The sequence below is a fragment of the Psammomys obesus genome, unplaced genomic scaffold (genome assembly GCF_907164565.1).
Source record: "Psammomys obesus unplaced genomic scaffold, mPsaObe1.curated_primary_1811, whole genome shotgun sequence".
Classification (NCBI taxonomy): Eukaryota; Metazoa; Chordata; class Mammalia; order Rodentia; family Muridae; genus Psammomys; species Psammomys obesus.
In genome coordinates this window covers 8,718,478-8,730,622 of record NW_026586589.1, presented here as the reverse complement: position 1 = coordinate 8,730,622, position 12,145 = coordinate 8,718,478, and the positions used below count along the sequence as shown (strand labels likewise).

General features: G+C 47.0%; 1 protein-coding gene across 1 annotated transcript in view; it reads left to right on the top strand.

The window, feature by feature from the left end:
• The window catches only part of Asip (agouti signaling protein), a 118,372-nt gene extending 109,043 nt beyond the window's left edge, over positions 1-9,329 (top strand). Inside the window, exons 4-6 of the mRNA XM_055602391.1 lie at positions 4,393-4,562; positions 6,177-6,241; positions 8,982-9,329. Coding sequence (XP_055458366.1) covers positions 4,393-4,562; positions 6,177-6,241; positions 8,982-9,152 — 406 coding nt within the window. The 3' untranslated portion in view covers positions 9,153-9,329. The remainder of the gene's footprint in view (positions 1-4,392; positions 4,563-6,176; positions 6,242-8,981) is intronic.
• The last annotated feature ends 2,816 nt before the right edge of the window (positions 9,330-12,145 follow it).

Here is a 12,145-nt window from a genome sequence, read left to right as displayed (position 1 = left end):
AACAAATGATAAATAAACACGTTTTAATAAAACAAGCCAGGTACTATGGCCAGGGTACCTTACAAGCAATGGGTAAGAAAAACATGGAAAAGAAAGGCATGATGGTACACACCTGCACTCCCAGCATCTAAGAGGCAGAAACAGAAGGATTGCTGCAAGTTCAAGGCCAGCCGGACCACCCTGAGTTCCAGGACAGTCTTGACTTAGTATGAGACCCTGTCTCAAAAAAAAAGGGGGGGAAGCAAATTTAAAAGAAAAAAGTGGGAAGAATGGGCTTCACACAGGGGCCAGGGAGCAGCTGAGCCTGACTGGAATTTATGCTTCTCCACACTCAGTTCCAGTGAACATACAGGAGTATGTAAAAAATGAACAGAGGAGAAGCAAGGCTGGAAAGATGACAGGCAGCAGGCTGTGGCTTGCCCTGCAGTCTGGCAGCAGCCTTCTAAGTGTTTTCCCCTACCCCCTCCAGTTCTTACCCCTTCCATTCCCACACCGCCTCTAGAGGGATTTTTCAATGGTGTACTTATGTCTTCCTTGTATCCACCACCTGTCAGTCATTTTCAGTGGAAGACATTGTCCAAGCTGCTTGCCATCGCTCATAAGTGTGATCTCCTGTGTCTACCTGCCATCTCAGCAAACCTTTTGTAGCCTTCAAATGCAGCACTCCCTCTGCCTTGGGGTCCTCTCACCCCATATATCTCTTAGCACTCTTAGCAACAGCCCCGTAATTTACTTCTCTCATGCAGATAGCCAGCTGCCTTGTCATTACTTTACAAATTTATTATTCTTTGTCTAGAGAATATAAAAGCATCATGCTTTGGGCACTTCTTTAGACTTCATTCTTTTGTGAGGATCCCATATACACGTAAATTTAATAAAACTTTTATGTTTTTTCTCTTATTAATCGGTTCTTATACAATTAATTGAGTTCCTAGATCCAGCCAAAGAACCCACATAAGAACTAAGAGGGGGTTGAGAAGATCTCTTTCCCCTCTACATTCACATAATTGGTAAGTGATGGAGTCTGACCACAGATTCGAAATTCTGTCAGCTTCACTGTCCTACCTACTTTACACAAAGAATTGTGTCTAACTGATGAGAATGTCCCCTGTGAACAATTGAAGGACAATCAGGTACCAAACAATGTCCATGGTGTTGAATTTAAGAGCAAAGAAGGGTGCAACAAGGGAGAACATACCATTTGGCTCGGCATGACTAAAAGAAAAAAGTGCTAGAGCCAGCCTTTAGACAGGGCCCTGGGCGACGGGACAGGACCAGGAGGGTGAGAGATAGATGAGCAAGGCAGTGGATGAGCAAGAGAAAAGCAGGAGGATGGAATGTGACGTTTGTTCCGTTGAAAGTGAGGCCAGCGGTGGTGGCGCACGCCTTTGATCCCAGCACTCAGAAGGCAGAGGCAGGTGGACATCTGGGTTCAAGGCCAGCCTGGTCTACAGAGTAAGTTCCAGGACAGGCAGAGCTACACAGAGAACATGTCTTGAAAAACAAAAGTGAAGCTGGGGTAAAAGTCAAAGGGACTGTTTGAAGTCAAACTTGGTGAGAAAATAGAAAGATCGGGGTGGGGAGACAAAGATAGAGACCAAGATTCTCTGCTAGGGAATGTGGTCCCTGAACGAAGGCCTACTGTAGAGTCAAGTTCTGCCCTTACTTTTCATGTTCAAGGCCACCTGTACTCACCTTGTGAGTGAGGGAACCTGGGAGAGGTTTTTGGTTTTTGTTGTTGTTTGTTTCTGGTTTTTACTAGCCTAGCTGATCCTGCTCAACATCCCATTCAGAGAGTGTCTGTGAGGAAGGAAAGAAATACTCACCTCTGGAGCATGTATCCACTCAGCCAGCCTCAGCTGCTGTGTCTTTGTGTCTGTGAGTCTTTCACTACATAGGCTGTGATCATGGTGTTAAAAGAAAAGGAAAAAAAATTTTGGTAAAATGTGAGCCCTGAAGGCAGCCTAATATACTACCTTATTCTGCTGCAGGTTGAAAGGGGCATCAGAGGCATCGGAGAAGAAGAGACAGGAGAGGGAAGAAGGAAAATATCAGCCATTATTTGCCGTGCTGGAGAAAATTTGAACTCTGGCTTTTGTTTTGTTGTTGCTTGAAGTCTGGTTTTAGATCTAAGCCACTTATAAAATACAACCCCACCGCGGTGTGACAGGACAGCATCCTTTAGGGTGCCTCAGGCTAAAAGATGGGTATAGTGACTCATACCTGCAACCCCAGCCCTGAGAGCTCAAGCTTAGCCTGGGCTACATAGAGAGAGCATGTTTGAAAAAAAACAAAAACAAGTAACACACACACACACAAAAGCCTGGGGCTGAGAAGAAAACTCTCAACCCTCTCAAATACTAGCTTAAAACAACAAGGGAAACATTGGTTTTTGTGAAAGTCTGGTAAGATGGTCTTCAGGCAAGACTTGATCTAGTGGCTTCTGTGTTAGCAATTTTTTTTGGGGGGGGGGCAGGGGATCTGATCTAATGTAACAGCCCATACTGACCTTGAACTTACTATGTAGCCAAGAATGACCTTGGACTTCTCATTCTCCTGAGCGCTAAGATTCTAAGTGTACACTGCCATCCCCAGCTTATGTGGTTGCTGGGAGTTGAACCCAGGGCTCTTTAGTCTGCCCACTGAGCTAGCGAACCTCGATATGCATGTCCTCGCTGTCACTATCGTTTTGAAGAATTAGCCTGGATATGAATGCAAAGCACAGATGTGGTCCATTTCTCTCACTTTAGCAGGAAAGAAATAGGAGCTTGCCAAAAAGAGCAGTTTTGCCCAGAGTTGTACATCTTCATTAATGCTGAGCCAAGATGAAAAAACATAGCGGTCAGGTCACTGCCCACTCTCAACTGACTGGGCTTTGTGAAAGCATTTGGTGGTGAATGTATGGCAGGCAGTGCCCAGGGATGAAAAAGAAGATCTGGGGCGACCAGAAGAGCTGGCACTAGGGCCCATGGGGGGGGGGTGACTTCTGAAGGTCAGGACCATCCCCTACAATTTCAAGAAGATTGTGAGGGATGATGGCCAGTTGCTTGGGTCTTCTCCTGCAGTGTAACAGACGTGCAGAAAGCCTGATGCTGACTGTCTTGGTGTTTCTATTGCTTCAATAGAACACCATGACCAGAAGCAACTTGGGGAAGGGTTTACTCCAGGTTGCAAGTCTCAGGTCACAGTCCATCATCAGAGGACGTCAGGCAGGAACCTGGAGACAGGAGCTGATGCAGAGGCCATGGGGGAGTGCTGCTTGCTGGCTTGCTCTTCATGGCTTGCTCAGCCTGCTTTCTGATAGCACCAGGGACCACCAACCCAGGGATGGCACCTCCCACAGTGAGCAGGGCCCTCCCACATCAATCATCAATTAAGAAAATGCACTGCAGGGCTTTTCACAGGACGGTCTGCAAAATCTCTCAGTTGAAGTTCCCTCTCCCCGAATGACTCTGACTTGTGTCTCGCGTTGACATGAAACTGGCCAGCACACTAACCAAGCTGACAGTGGAGAGAGGGGGCAGGGAGCTGCACAGGAGAAGGTAGCATCAGAATGAGCAAACTATGTTACTCTCTCCTCTCCGACAGCACTCATGCCTCCGGTGGAGAGAACCTTGGAAACACAGACCCAGGCATTTTCAAAACCAGAGAGAGAAATAGGGCCGTGGGGTGGGAAGGGGTGGGGATCTGATAGTGGCAGAAGGCATTTGAGGGAAGGAATCTGCTAAAAAGCCATCTGCTCTTTCAAACTCCTGCTAGCAAATAAAGAAACCCATTTAGCTTATGTTGACATGTCCCGACACATCCCTACGTACATTTGAACGCTGTGGGGTCAGCAGGGAATCTGGCATATGATGACAGACACTTGTGGTCAGGGGCCTTTATCCCCCATTACTCTCACTGAGCTCTAGCTTCTTAGCTGTATTCTCTTCACCTTAGATAGATCTCTGCCACTGGGAGGAACTCCTGGAGGTTTGGGGGGAGGGGAAAGGTTGTTGCGCTTTCAACAGTTCTGTTTAGGCCTAAGGTCTCCTGGGACTGCTGCTTGTGCAGAAAAGGAAAAGAAAAAAAAAAAAAAAAAAAAGCAAGAAAGAAACAGAAAGAGTCAGTACTCCGCCCTCTGGACAGCACAAACCAACACAATGCATTCTTGTCCCCTTTGCTTCAATCTCCCTCCCTTCCTAGCCTTTCTGTCTTCTCCCCATCTCTCCTTTTCTGTCACCTCCCTATATCAACATCCCTTTCCTGCCCTCAGCCTTGCTAGACTTCCGGCTCTGCTGAGAGACTTATGTGGTAGAGTCAGACCACCAGCCCAAAGACACACAAAGACAGCAGGAAGGCACAGCCCTTACCATCTTCTCCCCAACCTACCACCTTCTCTGTCCAACTTAGGCTTCTCAGGATGGATGTCACCCGCCTACTCCTGGCCACCCTAGTGGGCTTCCTGTGCTTCTTCACCATTTATAGCCACCTGGTACTCGAGGAGAACCTTGGAGATGACAAGAGTCTGAAGAGCAACTCCTCCACGAACTCACTGGATTGCTCCTCTGTTTCTATCGTGGGTAAGTCGCCTGGCCTGGGACCCAGACTCTAGGCTCTGACTCATGAGAGGGGGTACAGTGTGTCAAGCCTGTTGCCCGACTGCTTCCAGCATAGCTACAAATCATTCTTACAGTATTCTTGAGTGCTTGGGTTTGAGAAAGCTTTGCATGTCATCACTCGAAAACCAAATTTACTATGTCAGAGATCGAGGGAGCCTCAAGTCAAGATGCTTGGTGGACTTGGTTTAATTTAGCATTTATGAAACTTAATAAATCACAGAACTCAACAAAACAAACTTTAGGTAAGCCATGGGCTGGCTGTAAGTCTTCAATAATCCAGTCTTGCCATGGGATGGGAAGTTACAGGAGCATCAAAGTCTGTCATTGGAGAGCTTATAGTTTGATCTTAATCATAACCAGCATGGGCTAATGGCAGAGAGCATGCTGAGTCCATAGGGCCCGATCCAGTTCCTATAGCCAAAATAACACACATCGTGTGTCTGTGAGATGGTTCCTGTTTTATTTCTATTTTACAGTAGATGAAACTGGAGCTTACTGAGTTCCTAATGGGCAGAGCCAGAATTCAAACACAGGCAAATTATACAACTGGGCACAGAAAGATGGTCTAGTCTAGACATATCAGGGAAGTCAAAGGAGAAAAAAAGAGGAGACATTATTTAATTAATATCCCTTAATTATTACTTTTGGGTTGTTTTTTTTTTTCCCCTAGGCAGGGTTTCTCTGTATAGCTCTGGCTGTCCTAAAACTCACTCTGTAAACCAGGCTAGCCTTGAACCCAGAGATCCACCTGTCTCTGCTTCTCAAGTGCTGGGCCTAAAGACATGCACCACCATGCCAGCTGATATGTCAGATTTTTAAAAATATTTTTATGTGAATGGGTATTTTGCCTTCATGTATGCCTATGTACTGTGTGTAGGCTGGTACCCTCAGAGGCCAGAAGATGATGTTGGAACCCCCTGAAACTGGAGTTATAGGCAGTTGTGAGTCACCATCTACACAAACGCAGAAGCAAACACCAAGTACTCTTAACTGCTGAGCCATCTCTGCACCCCGTCAGACTTTTTGTTTTATAAACATACTTTACTTGTGATAGAACCTTTTATGGATGCGAAAACTGATTGTCAAGGAGAAAAAGCATACAGCTGGTATATGGAGTCAAGTCAGGTGTACCCAGCTCTGAGCTTTGATTTAAAAAAAAAAACAAAGCAGGTAACACAAATGAGTCCAGTAACAAAGGCTGAGACCATCTTCAAAGGCTCACAGTGTTCTTGCACCTGCAAGGATAAAACTAAAACGGGGTACCTGGAGTGATCAAGCATCAGTCGAGGTCCAGCAAGGTCAAAAGACTGGTCTCTAACAGATACCACTGACAGATCCTAAGTCCCTCGTGAGCTTACTCTTTGTCTCTGCTCAGAGCAGAGTACACTGCTCTTTGGGTCTGAAGCCAGGCTAATAAGAACCTGCTGGCTTGATTCCCGTAATGTGATTCATCCGGAAGTCCCTCTTTCTCTCCTCTACCCTGAGACTTCCCAGAGCCCCCTCTGCTCCTCCCACTTCACCACAGCTTGGGCCCCTAGAAACATCTGGCTTTGCTCTGTCTCCCTTTCTTTGAAGCGCTGAACAAGAAATCCAAGAAGATCAGCAGAAAAGAAGCCGAGAAGCAGAAGAGAGCTTCCAAGGTAGGCCTGGGCGTTCTTAAGAGGGGTGGGAGACCTGCAAGCCATGGCCGAGGACCAAATGAAAGATTTCTCCAAGCCTATCGGAAACAAAAGAACCGAAAACTAAAGGTTTCCTGGCCTAGAGCCTTGAGGCAGACTTCCATAGAAGCCAAACAGCCTAAATTCACTGAGCAAAACAGTTGCCTGCTAAAAAAGTTTCCAGTGCTAGTTAAGCACCCCCAGGCCTTCCTGAAATCTGTCACTCAATTCTTCTGGATATTTACCTCAACCCCAGCCACTGCAAAACCACTCTTGCTGTGCCTGAGTTGTGTTTTGTTTGTTTGTTTGTTTGTTTTCTCTCCTCCTTTGCAATTCTGAGGAGCAAGCTCCAGTGCCTTGTGCATGCTGGACAAGTGTCCCACTCCTGAGCCATCTGCCCAGGCCTGGTCGCTGCCAGCTTTTGCTGCAGTTCTCCATCCTCCTTGTGCAGAGCTCCCAGAGTGCCGAGGTGACAGGTCCATGCCACTGGGCCCAACTGTCTCCCTGTTTAAAATTCAGAAAATGGAAGGAATTGGGCCAAGTATAGGTGGCACATGCCTCCAAAACTCAGGAGGCAGAGGCAGGCAGATCTCTGAGTTTGAAGCCAGCCTGGTCTACAGAGCGAGTTCCAGGACAGCCAGATCTACATAGAGAAACCCTGTCTCAAAAAGAACAAAAAAAAACCAAAACAACAACAACAACAACAAAAAAAAGAAAAATGGAAATTGAATATGGGACCACACAGCTGTGTTCCCGGTATTTAGGAGCTGGAAGCAGAAAGATCAGAAGTTCATGGATGAGCCTGGGCTGTACACTGAAAAACAGAAGTATGACAGAAAACTAACATCACTTGCTGTACCTAGAGTAAAAGACTCAGCAAAAATAAAACACTGTTAGCTGAGCCTGGCAGCACAGGCTTGCAATCCCAGCTGCTCAGGAGGCTTAAGGCAGTGGGGGATCCCAAGTCCAAGGGCTGGTAGAGCTATGCAGCAAATTCAAGGCCCACCTGAGCAAAATGAGACCCTGTCGTCACAAAACAAAAGTTTTTAAAGGGTGGGGATGCAGTGGAGTAGTCAAGCCTGCCTGTAACATACGAGCCCTGCGGGGCATGGTGGGGAATACTACTGATGATGAGGGCAGCTTAATGCTACTGCCTGCTGAAGGCTGTAAGTCCGTGGTCTCCAACCCTTTAGTACAGTTCCTCATGTTGTGGTAACCCCAACCATGAAATTATTTTCATTGCTCCTTCATCAGTGTATTTTGTTACTGTAATGACTACGTATCTTTCCCCCCCGATGGTCTTAGGCAACTCCAAAGAAAGGGTTGTTTGACCCCGAAGGGGTAGTGACCCACAGGTTGAGAACCACTGCTAAATCCTGCTTCATTAAAAGGCAGTTATAGTGCATTGAAAAAGCAATTAAGGACACATTAGGATCAAACAGAGCCTTTCAAGCTAAAAGAGAGAGAAAAAAAAGAACGCTTTCCCACTAAGGGATTAAGGACCCTTTCATGCTTTTGAACCTACCACCTAAAACCATACTGCCATCATACAGGTTCCTACATTTCGCTAAATGCCAGACTGAGGCATTGTTGAAATGCACCTGCTATTCCTGTCTTAGTGTGTCTCCGCTAACTGTATCGACCAGAGCAAGGAGCACTGAACAAAATATATAAACGTGCTAGGTGCTGGGAATACTGCAGTAAAAAGGTGATTTCTGCTGTGTGGAGAAAACGGCCACAAGTAAATCAATAAGCAACTTTAAATCCTTAGATGATACATAGTGCGGAGAAATTAAAGCATGGTGAAGGCCTAAGGAAGGAGCATTAAATGAAAAATTTAGCAATCTAGAGCAATATCCAGTAGAAACATAGTATATAATTTTTATTTTCTAATAACCACATTAAAATAGTTCAAACTCATTCTATTTAAAGTGTTAATATTTCAACATATAAACAACTTTTCCTTTTATGCAGTCTTTGAAATCTGGTGTATAGCTGACACAGCACACCTCAATTCCAATGCTTAATGTGGTCCTAGTAAATTTGATGTTTTCTTTATACTAAAATAGAAAACTCAGTTCCTCACTTGCACTGTATGCACCTTATTACTAAACAGCACACCTGACTACCAGTACTAGAATGTCTCTAGGCTATGGAGTAGGCGCCTAAAGAAGTGAGCAGAGGAGGGGCATAGGAGGAGATGAGGGAGGAAGGGTGGGATTGGGAGGAGATGAGGGAGGGGGCTACAGCTGGGATACAGAGTGAATAAACTATAATTAATATAAAAAAGAAAAATTTATTTTAATAAAAAGATACAGATTAAAAAAAAAAAAAAGGAAGTGAGCAGAGACCAAACACAGGGGTCCTCCAGGGCCAAAAGAAAGTTTGTTTTTCCCCAGACAAATCACTGAGGACTCTTTAAGCAGGTGATGCGGTCACAGGAAGGAATGGCTTTCTTTGGTGCCCTGGAAGAGGGTCACTCAAAGGTAATGAAGACAGTGAGTGGCCCAACCCAGTGGCAGCGGGTAAGAGTGATGGTGAGAGGCTTGACGCTTGGCGCTTGTTGAAAACTGGGGTTGAGAAGGGTCTAAGTAAAGGGCCAGGTCGGAGCGAGGTAAGCTGGAAGATGAGGGCGGTGTGCAGGCGCCCGGTGGGATGCCCCGTGCGCACGAGGACTGGGACGGCGTGACCCGCTCAGCAGCCCTCGACGTCTCTCCTACAGAAAAAGGCTTCCAAGAAGAAGGCGGCACGCCCCCCGCCACCCACGCCCTGCGTGGCCACCCGCGGCAGCTGCAAGCCGCCGGCACCCGCCTGCTGCGACCCGTGCGCCTCCTGCCAGTGCCGCTTCTTCGGCAGCGCCTGCGTGTGCCGAGTCCTCAACCCCAACTGCTGACGCCGCTCCGACGCTGCGCGCGCAGCTTCTCGACGGGTGACTGGGCGGGGCTTCAGGGTCAGGGGCGCTTCTGGGCTGGGGGCGGGGCCTCTGCGGGTGGAGCTTACGGGTGGGCGCGGCCGGTAGTTGTGGCTTGGGTCCGCTTTCGCCAAACTGCGGGCTTTCGGGGAAACCCAGTGGAGGCTAAAAATCAGAATACAGCATTTTTAGTCTGCGGGGAAATTGTGGCTGTTTCTTTAAAAGAACCAAAGCTTCCGGCTCCTTTACGGCGTTCTGGTCCTTACGGAGACTGCGCACGCTGCGCCCCTGACCATTGGGAAACTCCGTCGTTCGTGCCCGACAGCAGCCTGTGTGGTTGGTACCACACAAGCCTCTGCGTCTTGGGGCTGGACATGATGCTGCTGGGTTCTTTTCCTCCTGCTAATCCACGGGGAAAGGAACCATTAGGGAACGACCTTCCAAGCTTTTTAGCCATTCTCCTCCTAGGGAGGAGCACAAAAATCCAAGACATGCTCCATAAGCAGCTTCAGCCTAGGGGGTGGGGGCGGGGTTGTGCATTTGCTGTGGGTTTCTAAAGCCAGAAGGATCTGGATTGAGCAATCAATTGAGCAGTCTGTTGGGCTCTCAATTAAAGGTACCACCCAAACCCACTCCTTCCTCGATCCCAACGGCACACGGACCTGAGAGTTTTTCTTAGCCAGGCATCAGTCCCAGGTTTGTTTGTTTGTTGTAATTCTAATACCCTAGCGTTTAGGCAAAGCAAAATTTTAGATAACCTTCCTTGATCTTCACCCTAGTTCCTTGGCCAGTAAGAAAGCAAAGTGGGAACTGGGGGTGGGGCCTGAAAAAAAAAAAGCGGCAATCGTACTAAATTATCAAGAACCAAGTCTCAAAAGTGTTCCAGACTGTTCCCTGAAATCCCACAGGTTCTTAGTCTGTGAGAAGCCAAGGTACCGAAGTGTAACTTTGGAAGAAGCGTGGGAGGTAGCGCACCTGGAGAAAGGAGTCAGTTTGGGGAGCAGGTTTGCTAAGGAAAGACCAGCAGGGAGGGAGCAAACGGACACCTGTGCGACTAGAGGAAGGGCTCTAGATAATGTCCTCAGGACTTGTCCTTGGCTGTGATGCCTGTAGGGCTAGGAAGAAAGGCTGAGAAGGTGGCGCGCGCAGAGCCTTAGCCTGAGCTGTCCAGTCCCCCACACCCCTGCAAATTAATACAAAGCCAATACCAAAAGAAAACAAACAAAAAACTCTGCTCCCCTCCAAAAAAATTCTACAGAGGCTATCAGACAGAAAGGTTTGACGCCCTTACTTCAGCTCTCATAACCACGAAGGAAGAAGGAGAGAGATTTGTGTGTGTGAAGACAGAGAGGCATAAGGGCCGATACAGGTGTGACCAGCTTTTCAGGCCTCTGTGCTCTGTCATTTGCCATTGTTGGAAACAGCTCACAAGCCTACCAACCTGAATTTAATCCCAGGACCCACAGAGCTGTGTAACTGCCACAGTACACACGTACCCTCAGATACTCATCACCAAGAAAAAAAAATACAAATTCTACTGCCTCAAATCACCCTTCTTATCACAAACCTTTTCCCACATAGAGACCCAGGTTGTGCCTCGGGTGACACACTTACTTCATGTGGAAACAATGAGGCTGACACTTTTACCCAGCCACCACCTGGACAGAACACAAGAAAAGACATGTGCTCCAGGCAAAACTGTCCACACAGTTCGGACATTAGGCAAGACCTTTTGTCTGTCTCCCTGGGCTGCCATTTCCTTATCTTTAAATGAGAAGTAATAATTTCCTGCTGTCCTTGGTGAAATCCAGGACGTTATTTCTCTGGGCCCCCATGGAGTGGCGCCACACACCCACACCCACGCTCACAGAGAGCTGCCAGTCCTTTGCTTTGTTTTCTGTCATTTAGGCTGCAAGCGCATGAGGCAGGAACATTTTGTTCCTTGTATGGCAGCTGCTGCTGCTGAATAAGTGTCGTCAGTGATAAGAATATTGGGGACACATTGCAACTACTGCTCCTGTGTTTTCCTGACACTGCTCATCAAACAGGTACTGTTTGGCTCCTAGCAGTGAGGCTGGGAGGCGAAGCTCAGGACTCAGTATTTTTATTAATGCTGTGTGGGGGTTTGTCTTTAATTTGGTTTTGTTTTGAGACAAGCTATCACTGTGTGTGGCTCTGGCTGGCCTAAAACTAGCAATGTAGACCAGGCTGGCCTTGAAATAGAGATCCGCCTGCCTCTGACTCCCACTGCTGGGACTTAACAAGTGCCACCACCCCTGCAACCCATTAGTAACTAAGTCATTGGATTACTGGATTTAGACAAGGACTAACCCAGAGGTTCACTGTATGTCTCGTAGTGTAACTGCTCTAATGGAAAAACTCTAATATGGATATTGTCCCTACAGAGCTTAACAGTGCAATGGGTCATGACCCCTGGTCCTAATAGAGGCAAGAACAATTGTTAGCCTATGGGATCTCTTCCCTCACATGTAGCTCCTGGATCCATTGACTCGTATCTCTGTTTAGGTTCTTTCCTGCCCAAGTTTTCCTTCAGCTTTCAGATGCTGGGATTCTTCTACTCTTTCAGAAACCCTCTGTAAGCTTTAGAGCCCTAAGATCATAGCTCCAGGCCTCTGCAAAACTCTTCCCACTTTGGTGACCAAAACTGAAGCTCACATTTATATCCAAAAGTTATGATTGTGTATTATGAGGACCTTCGTCCAGCTCTATTGCGATTGTATCTCCTTCCCGCACACACTCTGTCCTGGAAAGATTCACGCCACTGTTCATCATTTCTTCTCACAGGCACCCTAAGTTCTCATAATGTAACCTTGAGCAAGCCCCTTAAATTATTATTATTATTATTATTATTATTATTATTATTATTATTATTATTATTATTTTGCACGAGGTCTCACATCACACAGGCTAGCTCAATTCAGACTAGCTTCTAACTTCTGATCCTCCTGCCTCTA